General features: G+C 39.9%; 1 protein-coding gene across 4 annotated transcripts in view; it reads left to right on the top strand.

Annotated features, from left to right (window-relative positions):
• ubr4 (ubiquitin protein ligase E3 component n-recognin 4) overlaps positions 1 to 14,986 on the top strand; it is a 51,223-nt gene extending 36,237 nt beyond the window's left edge. For all 4 annotated transcript variants that reach the window (XM_023337374.1, XM_023337368.1, XM_023337366.1 and 1 more), the window contains 37 exons: positions 36 to 180; positions 328 to 413; positions 499 to 586; positions 851 to 1,044; positions 1,137 to 1,376; positions 1,459 to 1,597; positions 1,696 to 1,821; positions 2,431 to 2,559; positions 2,654 to 3,003; positions 3,169 to 3,259; positions 3,373 to 3,457; positions 3,780 to 3,907; positions 4,348 to 4,477; positions 4,574 to 4,734; positions 4,822 to 4,931; positions 5,510 to 5,651; positions 5,897 to 5,978; positions 6,061 to 6,234; positions 6,482 to 6,603; positions 7,122 to 7,319; positions 7,412 to 7,492; positions 7,617 to 7,704; positions 7,962 to 8,089; positions 8,282 to 8,389; positions 8,503 to 8,619; positions 9,036 to 9,226; positions 9,351 to 9,524; positions 9,636 to 9,735; positions 9,838 to 10,056; positions 10,134 to 10,247; positions 11,004 to 11,146; positions 11,227 to 11,352; positions 11,446 to 11,640; positions 11,739 to 11,963; positions 12,836 to 12,926; positions 13,287 to 13,449; positions 13,561 to 14,986. In XM_023337374.1, the coding sequence (XP_023193142.1) occupies positions 36 to 180; positions 328 to 413; positions 499 to 586; positions 851 to 1,044; positions 1,137 to 1,376; positions 1,459 to 1,597; positions 1,696 to 1,821; positions 2,431 to 2,559; positions 2,654 to 3,003; positions 3,169 to 3,259; positions 3,373 to 3,457; positions 3,780 to 3,907; positions 4,348 to 4,477; positions 4,574 to 4,734; positions 4,822 to 4,931; positions 5,510 to 5,651; positions 5,897 to 5,978; positions 6,061 to 6,234; positions 6,482 to 6,603; positions 7,122 to 7,319; positions 7,412 to 7,492; positions 7,617 to 7,704; positions 7,962 to 8,089; positions 8,282 to 8,389; positions 8,503 to 8,619; positions 9,036 to 9,226; positions 9,351 to 9,524; positions 9,636 to 9,735; positions 9,838 to 10,056; positions 10,134 to 10,247; positions 11,004 to 11,146; positions 11,227 to 11,352; positions 11,446 to 11,640; positions 11,739 to 11,963; positions 12,836 to 12,926; positions 13,287 to 13,449; positions 13,561 to 13,625 (5,248 nt within the window). In that variant the 3' untranslated portion in view covers positions 13,626 to 14,986. The remainder of the gene's footprint in view (positions 1 to 35; positions 181 to 327; positions 414 to 498; positions 587 to 850; positions 1,045 to 1,136; positions 1,377 to 1,458; positions 1,598 to 1,695; positions 1,822 to 2,430; positions 2,560 to 2,653; positions 3,004 to 3,168; positions 3,260 to 3,372; positions 3,458 to 3,779; positions 3,908 to 4,347; positions 4,478 to 4,573; positions 4,735 to 4,821; positions 4,932 to 5,509; positions 5,652 to 5,896; positions 5,979 to 6,060; positions 6,235 to 6,481; positions 6,604 to 7,121; positions 7,320 to 7,411; positions 7,493 to 7,616; positions 7,705 to 7,961; positions 8,090 to 8,281; positions 8,390 to 8,502; positions 8,620 to 9,035; positions 9,227 to 9,350; positions 9,525 to 9,635; positions 9,736 to 9,837; positions 10,057 to 10,133; positions 10,248 to 11,003; positions 11,147 to 11,226; positions 11,353 to 11,445; positions 11,641 to 11,738; positions 11,964 to 12,835; positions 12,927 to 13,286; positions 13,450 to 13,560) is intronic.
• Positions 14,987 to 15,949: the final 963 nt, after the last annotated feature.

The following is a 15,949-nucleotide window of genomic DNA, read 5'->3' as shown; positions in this document are numbered from 1 at the left end:
ATTTTTGCATTTGGCTTATGTAAATTTTTGCACAGGAACTCCAGTAAATCTCAGCAGGAGCTGCTGCTCGAATTGACTTGGGCCATCTGGCCAGAGCTTCCTGCATATGGTCGCAAAGCTGCCCAGTTTGTTGACCTACTAGGATATTTCTCTCTCAAAACTCCTCAAACGGAGAAAAAGGTTAGGTTTTAAGTACTCTTTTAGATATCTGGTGTGTTTGTATTGTCTGAATCTGACAAATGGCAGCATTACAAGACGACAGTTGTGCTGTTTCAGTGATTCAAAATTGAAAGTCTTTGTTAATCTGCTGTTTCTTTTATATGCAAGCTGAAAGAATATTCCCAGAAAGCTGTGGAAATCCTGAGAGCACAGAACCACATCCTGACAAATCACCCCAACTCCAACATTTATAAGTATGAACATGCAATAAGATTTCTGTACCAACTCAACCATTTATGCATATCTTTAAATCAGAATATGTGTGGTTTTGTCTTGAAGCACTCTCTCTGGTTTGGTGGAGTTTGATGGTTTTTATCTTGAGAGTGACCCCTGCTTGGTGTGCAACAACCCAGAAGTTCCCTTCTCAGTAAGTGAAAAACTCACAGAATAGTATTTATTCTTCTGAGTCTTAAGAATTATTTCTATCCATTTCCCATATTTATACTCTAAAAAGATTTCTATGAATTGTACTTAAGTTCAACTTCTCTAATGCTGATAAGTAAAATTTTTAGCTTAGATTATAGCACTCTTGGCAAGCTCATTCACGCAGTATAACAAATCTAAAGTTAATAAGAAACAAAAAAATTCTACATGAAAGTTCTTTTAAATGATTTTTTTTTTTTGCCTCTAGAATATCAAACTATCATCTATCAAAGTGGACACCCGCTACACCACCACACAGCAGGTTGTGAAGCTAATTGGCAGCCACACCATCAGCAAAGTAACAGTGAAGATCGGTGATCTGAAACGCACCAAAATGGTCCGCACCATCAACCTCTACTACAACAACAGGACTGTCCAGGCTATTGTGGAGCTGAAGAATAAGTATGCTTTAGGGAACACCCACTACTTCATATTATCATCCTAAATATCTAATGGTACTTAGTTGTAATCTTGATCTTTCTTGTCTACTTTAGGCCGGCACGCTGGCACAAAGCAAAGAAAGTTCAGCTGACTCCTGGACAAACTGAGGTGAAAATCGACCTCCCCTTGCCCATCGTCGCCTCCAACCTGATGATCGAGTTTTCCGATTTTTACGAGAACTACCAAGCCTCCACCGAGACCCTGCAGTGTCCACGCTGCAGTGCTTCCGTGCCCGCTAACCCTGGAGTGTGCGGCAACTGCGGTGAAAATGTGTACCAGTGCCACAAGTGCAGGTGAGCGCTTTTCTCCTGCAGCAGGAGGATTTATTGCAGGCGCCTCAAGTTGTGATCGTAAATGTTCATTATTTGTCTTCAGGTCCATAAACTACGATGAAAAAGACCCTTTCCTGTGCAATGCATGTGGTTTCTGCAAATATGCTCGATTTGACTTCATGCTGTATGCTAAACCATGCTGTGCAGTGGATCCCATAGAGAATGAAGAGGACAGGAAAAAGGCAAGAATCTGTTTCAGTAGCTAAAATGTTTTTTTCCCCAAATGAATTTTATGTTTTTGCTTTTGTGAAAACCGTCTATACTGTATTTGTGTTTACAGGCTGTGACCAACATCAACACCCTGCTGGACAAAGCGGACCGAGTCTACCACCAGCTGATGGGCCACAGGCCTCAGTTGGAAAGCTTGCTGTCTAAAGTCAACGAGGCAGCGCCAGAGAAACCTCAGGTAAAGCACAAGATACATAATGGATTACAGTGAACCCCTGTTCACTGTACAAACATTTAACATTTTTTCATGGTCCAACAACAAATTTCAATATATTCCAGTGGAATTTTATGTGATTAACAGAAAGTAGCACTGGGGTGTGACTGGTTGTTGTTTTGTATAATAGCTCAAACTCTGTTAGATTGGATGTCTTTATTTTCAAACCTTGCAACAGATTCTAAATTGGATTTAAGTCTAAACTTCGACTGACCTGTTATGACAGATAAATATAGTTTGACCTAAACCATTTAATGATTTTGTCCTTGTGGATCGTTAATCTCTGCCCCCAGTCTCTCACCTCGGCAGGTGCCAACAGGTTTTCTTCCAGAAGTCCCCGTATTTAACTCCATCCATTTTACTATAATCTGTAACAGTTGCAGTTGTAATGTGACAAAATGAGGAAAAGAATGGAACACTTTTGCAGGGCTCCTGTATGGATAAGAAATAGGGAACAATCTCTAAATATTTTTACTATTTACATTTGCACATGTAGATAACATTGTAATGATGCTGTGATGAAGCATCTATTTCAGGCTTGTACAGTTTGACGTCATGTTCTCCACCTTGCAGGACGACCCTGGAGCAGGTGCAGGACTCGGTGCGTCCTCTGCTAATGTAAACCGGTACATTCAGCAGCTGGCTCAGGAGTACAGTGGAGACTGCAAGACGTCGTTCGATGAGCTCTCCAAGATCATACAGGTCAGGAAGAAAAACTGATGTCCCACTGAAAACAAAAAAAATCCTGTCTTTTATTTGTCCACTTAATGGTATGCCTTACGTTTTTTTATTACAGAAAGTGCTGGCGTCTCGAAAAGAGCTCCTGGAGTACGACCTGCAGCAGAGAGAGGCCGCCACCAAGTCGTCGCGGAGCAGCAGCAGCCATCAGCCCACCTTCACCGCCAGTCAGTACCGCGCCTTGTCTGTGCTGGGCTGCGGCCACACCTCCTCCACCAAGTGCTACGGCTGTGCCTCGGCTGTCACGGGCCACTGCATTACGCTGCTCCGTGCGCTGGCCACGAACCCTGCTCTCCGGCAGATTCTCGTCCTCCAGGGTCTTATCCGGGAGTTGTTTGAGTACAACCTGCGGCGAGGCACAGCAGCCATGAGGGAGGAAGTGCGTCAGCTGATCTGTCTTCTTACCAGGTGTGTTTCTGTATCTGTCATATTTCAGTAGAACTGCTAAATCTTTTTTATTTTTTTTCCCTGAATCACCCTTAAAATAAAATTTTTCTTCTTGATTCTCATACTTTTAAATATCACAAAACACTTGGTTAATTCGCTTTCTACATCGTTACATTCATGCTCCAGAGATCATCCAGAGGCCACTCAGCAGATGAATGACCTCATCATCGCCAAGGTGTCAGCTGCCCTCAAAGGTCACTGGGCCAACCCTGACCTGGTAGGTTGTCCCACACATCTTTGGACATAATCTAGCTGCTAGGTCAAGGTGTTTAAATCTATGTTAGTGCTATGCAGATTGATCTTGAATATAGTTTTTTTTGTTCTCATCAGGTTAGTAATTTGCAGTACGAGATGCTTCTGCTAACGGACTCAATTTCCAAGGAGGGAGGATGCTGGGAGCTCCGATTGCGTTGTGGTAAGTCTGAGCTCTCATCCAGAACTATTTTATTTAATTTAAAAGTTCATCCTGATTTTTTTTGTAATTGAAATAAAATATCTTATTGTTTTCTTTGACTTTTATAGTTTTTCATTTTGCCGCAATATAAAAAGGTCCCCCAGCTTTTTACCTTGAATTTTTTGTAAGATTCATAAGTTTTCTTTGCAGAGATGAGATTTCTACTTCTGGTTTTCATAGTCATTATAACTCTCTATGGTAGATAATTTGTTTACAGATTTTGGTCAGTTAAGCTTCAGTCTGATTTTTTGTTTTCCTATTATATCCTCTTTTTTTTCTTTAGCTCTCAGCCTGTTCCTGATGTCTGTTAATATAAAGACACCTGTAGTTGTGGAGAACATCACACTCATGTGCCTAAGAATCCTGCAAAAGCTGATAAAGCCTCCTGCACCAACCAGCAAGAAGAACAAGGTAAACATTAACTGTTTAATGTCTTGTTTTCATCTGCTTTGGGTTTTTGATTAAAACGGTAAAAAAAAAAAAAATAATCTGAGTTGGTTGACTTTCACACCTGGAAATGACTGCACTGTTGAGAAGTTATGATCTATAAGACAAGCTCTGCACGTTTTTTGGAAGGCTTGAAAAAAATGCAGAGATTGAAGTTTTCTGGCAGATTACCGATCCTCAGAATTTTGTAAAGCTTTTCTGGATTTTAGCTGTTTGCTGTTTATTTGTAGGATACGTAATAAACTAATTTTGGAATTAAAAAACTCAAATGTAACATGAGTTTTCATCTGAGGTTGATATTGTACTTTTAAGCTGTTTTCATTTCTGTCTGAAATGGACTCTTTGATCTTCACTGTGTATTTGATATGCATTTTACAGTTTTTTTGCTTGTTGCTTCTTTACAGGATGCTGCTACTGAGTCTCTGACCACAGTCAGGCCCTACAGCAACGAAATTCATGCTCAAGCTCAACTTTGGCTGAAAAAGGATCCCAAAGCATCTTATGATGCCTGGAAAAAGTGCCTCCCTGCAAGATGTAAGTACTTTATCTGGACAAACACTCAGTACATTGGTTATGAGCTAGCTTGTAATGATGAACCTTTCACTCTTTGGTTTGTTCGCATTAACTCAGGCCAGGAAGCCGTGTCGAAGCCACAGGGGAAAGCAGAGTTAAGGAAGCAGTATCTGCAGGAGAAGTATGTCTGGAAGTGGAAGCAGTTCATGAGATCCAGGAAAGGTGAAGGCCTGTTCCCTCGTCTCCTCAAACTGAGCCATAACAACTGGCTACGGCAGGTAATACGTTATTCAGGTAGCGAATGTGATTTAAAATATCTACTGGAGTGAATTTAGTTTACAAAGTGAATTTATTGCTTGTTGCAGGTTCTGTTTACACCAGCCACCCAGGCTGCAAGGCAGGCTGCTTGCACTATCGTGGAAGCTCTTACCACAATCCCCAGCCGCAAGCAGCAGGTCCTGGACCTGCTGACCAGGTAGGAACCGAAACACAAACCGTGCAACTCTTAACTATCATATCATACAATATGCAAAGCTCTTTATAGAGAGACCATTTGTAACCTATGCCAAACCAGTGAAAAATCCATTACATGTTTACCAATTTGTTGAAAAGTGAAGATAATGATGAAAAGAATTGAATGTACTAAGAGAAACATGTAAATGACTAACTATATATTAAAAATGAGACAATTTAAATATGTTTCAATATATATGGAAAGTAAAAAAGTTTAAAAAGTGTGAAAAAAAACATTAGAACCTAACATTTCAAAACATAGAAAATAATGTACATCAAATAAAAATATAAAACATACTAATACATTAGAATTATTGAATGTGTTAAAATTGTGAAAGTATGACAAAGAAAAAAATAAAAATGTTTTAAAAACACAATCCTGTGTGCAAACTAAAGCTATAGTGACACAAAAATACTGTTAGCTGGTGTGGGGTTTTTTTTCAGACAAATTTTAGTCTTAATTTATATATTAATTCAAACATTAATCTTACAGAGAAAGATAAGTTGTGAATATGGGCAGTACTCTTGTGTGTTTTTCAGTTACCTGGACGAGCTGAGTGTGGCTGGAGAGTGTGCAGCAGAATATCTGGGTCTGTACCAGAAGCTGATCAAGCCAACACACTGGAAGGTCTACCTGGCCGCCCGCGGCGTTCTGCCCTACGTTGGAAATCTTATCACCAAGGCAATACATTATTCATATAATAGAAAAATGAAAATAACAGTTCAAACCTTTTCAAGAGTTGCTTTTGTTAATTGTTGTGTGGCTACTTGATAATCTGTAACCCAAAACTAAAAAAGTTGACAAAAATGTGCATTGTAGATTTCAGATTTTTGCAGTTTTGAAATCAGGTTATTTTATGTTTATATTTGCAAATCCACTATGAATCTCTAATTTAATGCTCCATTTTTGTCATTTATTTTCTTTAGGAAATAGCTAACCTCCTGGCTCTGGAGGAGGCAACTCTGAGCACAGACTTACAACAAGGCTATGCTCTGAAGAGCCTAACTGGTGGGCTTGCCTTCATCTTGTGTTCTAACACACTGTACCGTTTGTTTGCTGTCATAGTAATTTCTGTTTTATTGCACTGTAGGACTCCTGTCCTCTTTTGTGGAGGTGGAGTCCATTAAACGGCACTTCAAAAGCCGGCTGGTGGGCACCGTGCTGAATGGCTACCTGTGTCTGAGGAAGCTGGTGGTGCAGCGCACCAAGCTGATCGATGAAACTCAGGACATGCTGCTGGAGATGCTGGAGGACATGACGACAGGTCTGCTCAGACTCGACATAAACAGACCGAAAATTTACCCTCCCCACAAAATGTGCTGCTATTCATGTTTTTGTGTGTGTTTTAAGCATAAAATCTTTGGATTTGACACTTAAACATTTAACAATTTTAAGTTAATCAAATTGGTCTTCTTTATCTAAAATGACTGACCCCAAAACACATTTTATAAGCAGACATTTTATTTTTAACGTTCTGAACAATAAAAATGGTTTTCTTGTCCTGCCGATAGGTACAGAGTCTGAAACCAAAGCCTTCATGGCAGTTTGCATCGAGACAGCAAAGCGGTACAACCTAGACGATTACAGAACACCTGTGTTCATTTTTGAGAGACTGTGCAGCATAATCTACCCGGTAAGTTCACATTATCATTCGCTTATTAGCATAAATACAACTACCATAAACCTGAGAGAAAATTTGGAATGTGATCAGTTTTTTCTAGTCTTGAGAAGTATGGAAACATAGTTGCATATCCAGACCTTAGTCTCTGTAGCATTGTTGTATCTGTCCATTTTTCCATTAAGATGTCCATCCGTCCCTCGGTCCATTCAGCCGTCCATCTCTCTGTGTATCCATCCTTTTATCCATCCATCCATTCATTCTTTGGTTTCTCACTCAAGTCGGGCCATTAGACTCTTTTTTTTTTTTTCTTTTATCTGTGGTTTTGCAGATTTTGTTTTTTAACCCTCCTTTAGAAATATCTGCAGTAAATTAAACATGAACTTTACATATTTTATTTTTACTTTAAAAATAGACTAAAAAATGCATGAGACATTAAAAATGTGAGAAAATATATATTTCATGACTATAAAACATACTAGCTGAGTACGTTGTTAAAGCTGATGTGTTTTGATCTGTTGTTTCCTGTGTAGGAGGAGAACGAGGTGACGGAGTTCTTTGTGACCCTGGAAAAAGATCCTCAGCAGGAAGACTTCCTGCAGGGCCGCATGCCAGGAAACCCTTACAGCAGCAACGAGCCGGGCATCGGCCCTCTGATGAGGGACATCAAGAACAAGATCTGCCAGGACTGCGACCTTGTGGCGCTTCTTGAAGACGACAGTGGCATGGAGGTAAAGTTATTTTTCTTTTTTTTTTATCAAACTTTTTTATTTATCAGAAGGTTTAAAGTAAATTTCTTTTGGCACTCCCCTGGTTTTCACAGCTTCTGGTCAACAACAAAATCATCAGCTTAGATCTTTCAGTGGCAGAGGTCTATAAGAAGGTGTGGTGCCCGACCAATGAGGTGAGACAATCTCCATTTTTCTCAGTTAATTACCAGCATGCACATTTGACTTTATGTGAAGTTTGTGGTCTGAAATATTCCAGTAATATTTAATACCTTGATCCTGGTGTTTTTTCCCCCAAAGGGTGAGCCAATGAGAATCATTTATCGAATGAGAGGTCTGCTCGGAGACGCCACTGAGGAGTTCATAGAGTCTCTGGACTCAACCACAGGTTAGATTTTTATTTATTAACATGTCCTTTACACAGAATGTTCCCATGCACTCTTGTTTTATAATTTAATCCTGAATGCTCGGAACATTTATTTGTAGCCCTGGTAATATATATATAAGTTGTCTTTTATTCCAGAGATGTAACCTCAAACAGAATAGTTTTTTTTTAAATCCAACTTTTAATTTGGAATTAAATCTGTATGAACAGGTCGAACGTCCACTTTATTGTTCACAAATAAGGGAAACATTTGATTACAGATGAAGAGGAGGACGACGAAGAAGTGTACAAGATGGCAGGAGTCATGGCTCAGTGCGGAGGACTGGAGTGTATGCTCAACCGACTGTCTGGGATCAAAGACTTTAAACAAGGAAGACATCTGCTAACTGTAAGCCAAACCTGTTAGCTTAGCATTTAGTTGAAGCCTTTTAAGGCAGTGATGCATAAGAGTCTGCAAAATAAATAAAATTGATTACAACAGGGGCTGTTTAAATAATTTAGTAAAGTTAAACTTGGCAACTCAGTTGTGATATTGAATGTTTTAGCAGCTGAGTTGATCCTTGTGTTTCTGTTTCCTCAGGTATTGCTGAAGTTGTTCAGTTACTGCGTGAAGGTAAAGATCAACCGGCAACAACTGGTCAAACCAGAGATGAACACACTCAACGTCATGCTGGGAACTCTAAACCTGGTATGTCTGACAGCAGATAATCTGATAAGATAATCATTAAATCTAAATAGTTTGGCGTTTTTAAAGGCTATTTGTAAATATTTTTGAAAGGTAATTTTTTAATGTTTTTGTAGGCGTTGGTAGCAGAACAGGAGAGTAAGGACAGCGGTGGAGCCTCCATAGCCGAACAAGTTCTGAGCATTATGGAGATCATTCTTGATGAAGCCAACGCAGAGATTTCAGAAGACAAGGTAAGATATAAAAGTGTCACCTGCCTCCATTTGCTTAGCAAAATATTCGTGTTCTTTGAATTAGGATTGTATAATATTCATAAATCCTTTAATATGCAATAAAGTTGGACTCTTGATGGTGGATACTGTATCTAGCTAAGGGAAAAATGAGTTGATGATTTGATAGAAATCAAACTAAATTGTAGTTTTCTATGATTTTAGCAGAACATATTCATTTCCAACTAAAGCATTTTCTGCTGCGTTAAACAACAAAAATATTACTGGCACAGAGTCTGAACCAACTTGCATTATTAGCTCATATTTATTGGAGTCCAAGTATTTCTCTTCAACTTTAATACTGCATGAAGAAAAATTATAATGAATGTTTGTCTCATTAAGTAATTATATGATTAACTTTTTTTGATTTCCTTTTTCAGGGTAACCTTCTGCTCACAGGTGACAAAGACCAGCTTGTCATGCTGTTAGACCAGATCAACACTCCCTTTGTTCGCTCGAACCCCAGCGTGCTGCAGGGTCTGCTGCGCATCATCCCATTTCTCTCCTTTGGTGAACTAGAGAAGATGAAGATTTTGGTGGAACGCTTCAAACCGTGCTGCAGCTTCGACAAGTGAGAAATGTGCCACTTTCACTGGGAGACATGCAAAAATAAAAAATAAAAAAAAAAACATAAACTTGAACCACACTTGTTTAGGTGACTTTTGTAAACGTGACTTCTGTAATATTTCTCTAAGGTATGATGAGGAGCACAGTGCAGAAGACAAAGTGTTTTTGGATTGCTTCTGCAAAATCGCAGCAGGAATCAAGAACAACAGCAACGGCCATCAGCTGAAAGACCTCATTCTCCAGAAAGGAATCACTCAGAGTGCACTGGACTACATGAAGAAGCATATCCCAAATGCCAAAAAGTAGGTCTCCTTCTGCTATATATATATCTGGAGATGGTCATTTTTAAAAACTCAGATTTTATTTAGTATTATCCTAAATCTTCAAAACAAAATTTTCGTTGCTTTCATCAGTCTGGATGCAGATGTCTGGAAGAAGTTCCTCTCTAGACCAGCGCTACCCTTCATCCTCCGACTGCTTCGTGGTCTGGCTGTGCAGCATCCACCCACACAGGTACACAAGACCAAATACATCTCCAGTAACTCTTTGACAAATAATACTTTTCCATCCTTCCTTCCTTCAAATTTAAATGAATGTCTTTTTTTTTACGTCCAGGTGTTGATAGGAACAGATTCAATAACCAACTTGCACAAGCTGGAGCAGGTATCCAGTGACGAAGGCATTGGGACCTTGGCGGAGAACCTTCTGGAGGCTCTGCGGGAACACCGCGACGTCAACCTGAAGATTGAAGCAGCCCGCAGGGAAACCCGAGCTGAGAAGAAGCGAATGGCCATGGCCATGAGGCAGAAGGCTCTGGGAACGCTAGGCATGACGGTAGGCTCAGATACCAGTTCTTTTTATGTTGTGTGAATAGTGTAGTTTTGTTAAATCTCATCGTGTTTGCCGTTCAGACCAACGAGAAGGGGCAGGTTGTCACAAAAACTTCACTTCTGAAGCAAATGGAGGAGCTGATTGAGGAACCAGGTTTGACCTGCTGTATCTGCAGAGAGGGTTACAAGTTCCAGGTAACTGACACATCCAGCAGGTCCTAAACGCAACACAGTAAAATATATAATGGTGTGAGCAAACAAACATTCACATACTAGTTGCTCTGCTAAGAACTATACATTGGGTTTAAAAAGAATTCTGGCAAGATCTATTGAGTGCTGCATCTTAATAGGTTACAAGACTTAAAGCTTTGGGAAAAGTTCACTGGATCTGTTGGTGTGCAGGCTGGATAAAGACCTGAAATAATCCTCTTGGTTCATTAAAATACACGCAAGCAAATTTTTCCTCAGAGGCTGGATGCTTCATCAGCGTTTTTATGACAGACAAGCATGCTACATTGTGTAAGGTCATTATTGCGATATTCTGTGCACTGCCTTGCAAAAGTATTTAGACCTGCTGAGCCTTGTCACATTTTATCACATTACACACCTAAATGTATTTTATTGGAGCTTTATGCGATAGACAAACACCAAGTAGAGCAAAAGTGAAACATGAATGTTTTGCTGTGAGAATATTTTACTCACAGAGGAACTTAAGTTTGGAGTTGGACTTTCCAAAAAGGAACGGGCCATATTTTCACTCTTTAGATGTGGGAAAACTAGTAACGACATACAAATGATTACTCTACAAAGCAGGAAAAGTTCATTGGATGGAAACATTATGCAAAGCACAATTTGGCAACATTATACTCTTGGCTAAATGATCTGCTTGGCCCCTCTGAGCAGCTAGCATAACAGTTTTCACTAAGATTTTCTCTTTTTCTTTCTCACTAGCCAACCAAAGTTTTGGGTATTTACACTTTCACAAAGCGTGTGGCCTTGGAGGAATTTGAAAACAAGCCTCGCAAGCAGCAGGGCTACAGCACCGTGTCCCACTTTAACATAGTCCACTATGACTGCCACCTGGCCGCCGTCAGGTAACCTCCTCCTCTGCTCTCATGCCTCGTCCGTTCTGATTTACTCCAATGCAAACGCCTAATGCTGTTCCTCCAATCAGGCTGGCTCGTGGGAGAGAAGAGTGGGACAGCGCTGCTCTCCAGAATGCCAACACCAAGTGCAACGGACTGCTGCCCGTCTGGGGGCCTCATGTGCCAGAATCAGCCTTTGCCACATGCTTAGCAAGGTAATATCCGACTCTGTCTGACATTGAGGGATTAGATGTTTTCTCATTGAATCACAGCTTGATTGTTCTGGACCGACCGTGTCTACCACGCAGGCACAACACATATCTTCAGGAGTGCACGGGTCAGCGGGAGCCAACGTACCAACTCAACATCCACGACACCAAACTGCTGTTTCTGCGCTTCGCCACCGAACAGTCGTTCAGCGTGGACACAGGAGGCGGGGGCCGCGAGAGCAACATCCACCTCATCCCCTACATCATCCACACAGTGCTCTATGTTCTCAACACGTACGTTTTACACCTCACAACTATACATCACCTCGGTGTTTCTGCTGCCAGCTTCATGCCGGAAACAGTGAGTCTCATTTTAAGATCTGTCTGTTCAGTACAAGGGCTACGTCACGAGAAGAGAAGAATCTGCAGAGTTTCCAGGAGCAGCCGAGCGACAAATGGGTGGAAAGCTCTTATGAGGTTGAAGGACCTCATTATTTCACCATCCTGGCCATGCACATATTGCCGCCTGAACAGTGGAGGAGCTCACGGGTTTATTTCCTTCGAAGACTACTGGTCGCCGCACATGCACGCAAAGTTTCTGCTGTCTCCACAAACAAGTACGACCCTCTCCCCTGTATCGGTCCAGTTTTTTTTTTGGTTTGTTTTTTATTATGTGGTCTTGCATACGTTTGACAGTGAGGCAGTCTTGCGTTTTGTTTCACTTCACAATGTTCACGCAGGCTTAAAAAGTCTTAAGTTCATGTATCTAAAATGAAGGCCTTGGAATGTCTTCAATTCATTTAAACAAAAACTATGGTTGGCCTTGAAATAATCACAGGCCTTATATTTTGTTTTGATAGAACTATGTAATCATATATTCTATGTATATTTTTCTCTCGTGGGATTTTTGGTTGAGACTACCGGTAACTCATTACTAACATATATTGACAAATATTAAGTAAAATATGTTGATCCTAACACACCCTTGTTATCTACCTAGCTAACTAGTTTTCTTTTTTGCGTCTATCATGGGTAAATGCAAATTCATTGCCAGTTGGCTGGATGAAGTTCTTACATTTGGGTGTAGATACAGGTCTTAAATTCCACTCGTAATGGTCTTAAATGTTAAGTTGTAATACTGCACATGTGTTGGATGGGAGGTAATAGGAGGCTTGGTGAGAACTCTAGTTCTTCATTCTGTTGTAAGAGGAGCGCATGTTGTTAGTTATGGCGACCATTAAAGTGTGGATGCTAACATTAGTAGTGGGATTATTGAGTCAACATTAAAAAGGTTTAGATTTGAGTTGGTGACAAAGGATGAACAGAAAATGGATGGATGGCTGGATAACTGCAGGAACTGCATTTGTTTATGTTACAATCCAGCCCTACTTCTAACATTGATTCATTATCTTGAAGATAAAGATAAAATCATACAGTTTTTCACACTTGTCTTAATCCTCTTCTTTGTTTTTTTTTGTTTAATTTCCAGAGTCACAGATAAAACACCAAAGGAATATGCAGTGTACCGCTCTCCTCTTCTCTTCTGGGGCTTGGTGGATCTCGTCTACGACATGTTTAGGGTAAATGTCCACTAATGTTTTAAAATCTTCTGAAAACAATCATCTCCTGAAGCGTTGTTCTCTTCGCTTTGTCTTACTTCTTTCACTAAAAGCTGTTAAAACATTGATGAAATGGCGTTAAGATCAGCTTTGTAAAACTTTGTTATATTTTGATTTGTGTATTATACATTGCTTTCCCCCCCCCCCCCCCCCAAGTAAAAAAGGGAGTACAAAGCATAAAAGAAAGCAAGATAATATTCTAGCAGACATATCTGGCAGTATTCAAGAAGACTTCATTTCTACGTGAGCCTGTGTCCATCTATGATATGTTTCCTCATAACATGATCACAAATATTTTTTGTGCTCTTATGTTGATAACAGAAAGTACCTACCAGCAACACAGAGGGGGGCTGGTCCTTCTCGCTGGCAGAATATGTCCGTCACAACGACATGCCCATCTACGATGCCTCTGAGCGGGTGCTCAGGGCCTTCCAAGATGAGCTCATGCCCGCCGAGTCCATGTCTGAGTTTTTTGATGTTGTAGGTCAGTGGAAACGCACTCCCGTTTGATTTTAGAACTACAAAATTATTTGGACCAAGTAGTTCTTCCCCTCCCCAAGTGTTTCAAATTTGCAACCGTTTGTATCTTTTCCAGGTCTCCTCTCTGAAATCCCAGAGCCAGACCTCTTCCTGCAGGATGTGTTGAACTCATTGCCCTGAACCAACCACAGCCCTCTAACACCCGACAAATATAATCGATACAGCTACCAACTTGAAGAAAAAAAAAAGAAGAAAAAACTAAGAGGTCTACACTCTAAGACACAAAGAACACATGCAGTTGGTCTACGCCATGCTTCCTACTTAACTCCCACACCCATATGACATCTCAGAATAAAATAAGCAAAACCTGTGTGTAGTCTACAAAAACAGATTAAACACCTCTACCACCAAGACGCCGCTGTTAAAAGGGGAATGACGCGCTAAAACAGAATTTACTTTCTGTCGGACTGATTGAAACTGCTGAAGTCTTCATTTAAAGTCATGATCCTGTTTTTTTTTTTTTTTAGCAAGCTCGACTAAAAATGACCTTTTTAGAAATTTTGTGAATTTTCTGGTGTGCGCTCTCCTTGTCAGAAAGCTGAAAGTTTTTCTGTCTCTTTTTTTCTTTCTTCTTTATTTTTTTTCTGAGCAAGTCAACAGCATTTTCACATTCAGACGTGGATCTTTTTGGTTGACAGTAAGAACTTGTGAATTCTGTTTTGGGGTGATTCAGCTTTTGGCCTTGGAGCCCTTCCCCCGTACGGTGCGACATTAGAAGAACCGAAATACTTTTGGGATTTGACCCGGCTCATATTACGAGTGGCATTTGATTTTATCTTTTCCGTTTTTTGTTTTTGTTTGTTTTGCTTGGAGTTTGGTTTGTGGTCGGGGGTTTTAAATCGACAGAGTGCTTTCATAGTCTCACGGTTGCAGTGCCTGTCATTTTCCCTCTGCTGTTAAGTCTACAAGTTTATGTGGATTCTAACTGGAAATTTGAGTGACGGTCGGGAGAATGAAAATGTCTTGGGTTTGTTTTATCAACATCAGAAGTGAAACGGGATTTAAAAAAATAATAAATAAAAATTTTGATTTAATTTTTTCCATATGCTTTCTGCCTTTTGAAGTAAGTCCATGAAAGATTCCATCTGTTGCAATGAGATGCCAGAAATGTCTAAAATGACAATAAAACAGACTTGCATTACATGCTTTAAACACTTTCCTCTTATGATTTTGTTGTTCGGTTTTGCTTCCTTCATTTCTAAGGCCACGCTCCACTCTCGAATTTAGATGTTCAAATTAACCGACTACACTCTCTGGACGATAACCAAAATTTCTGTGAAGTAAATCTCAGCATCTCATTCACTTTCAGATGACAGAAAACTCTGTCGTTGTTCTTCAGATCTAAATGCATGGTGTACACTTTCCCCAGTTCATCATTGATTTGCTTTTCCCAATGCTACAATGTTTAAACTGTTGCTGAATGTCTGCTTTTTTTTTTAATTTAGCGTATAATTAATAAAGCTGTAATACTTTCAGTCTGATTCAAGGGTAACCTCTTCTGTTTTGGCTGCTGTTTCCACATTTAGAAAGAAATCCTTTCATACCGGAGCTATGTCACCGCATATAGTGCACTGCACAAATATTCATGGACCTTAAATCTTTTCACTTTTTGTCAGAAGACACATCATACCTCTGGAGATCTCCAGAGATCCACTGCTCATGTGGGGGGAACTGCTGATAGGACAAGTGTTGGTAATGAACTCAACAAATAATTTAAGGCAGATCGACCAGAAGAAAGTCATTGTTTAAGGTCAGCAGTGTTTTATTTGGAAGAAGGTAGGAGATGCTCTAGTCAGATGAGTCCAAAATAAACTTTTTGGCCCACATACAAAATGTGTTGTCAAACACTAACTTGGGTCATAACGGCCCAGTCAAAGTGCAGCCTCTAATGAATGGGAGAATCTGTGCGGCCAAACTTGAGAACCACTGACTATTCATCTTGCATTGACTCATGATGGACTGAGTTCGTTTTGCACACATTTATCAGACCTGTAAAGGAATTAATTGTGACGTGGAACAGACTTTTTTCTCTCTCTCTCTCCCTCAAATTGCAAATTAAACACATTAAAGTTCGCAGTTGTGACAAAATGTAGAAACATTCCAGAAGTAATGAACATTTATTTAGGCTCTGGGTGTTTTGTTCTGCGCTCCTGGTGGCTTATTGCTGTAGAAAGATCATTTGAAGTTCTTCGCAGTATTCTACATTTACTTATAACTCCTAAACATAATCTGAAATAATTTACGGATGTGGACAAACCATCATTACATTCAGTAACGTTGATGGGATCACATTTATTTAAATTAATACACCTTACGTATTTACTCCTATTTGTACCACCATAAAAAAAAAACGTCCAGATAGTGAAAGTCTTTTCATACGTCTGACAATCAAGTTGTTGCAAATAATCACAACTGAGAAGTAGTTTTCTCTGTAGGTAGTCAAC

This window comes from Xiphophorus maculatus, chromosome 1 (assembly GCF_002775205.1).
Source record: "Xiphophorus maculatus strain JP 163 A chromosome 1, X_maculatus-5.0-male, whole genome shotgun sequence".
NCBI classification, from domain to species: Eukaryota; Metazoa; Chordata; class Actinopteri; order Cyprinodontiformes; family Poeciliidae; genus Xiphophorus; species Xiphophorus maculatus.
This window is presented reverse-complemented; position numbering and strand designations above follow the sequence as displayed.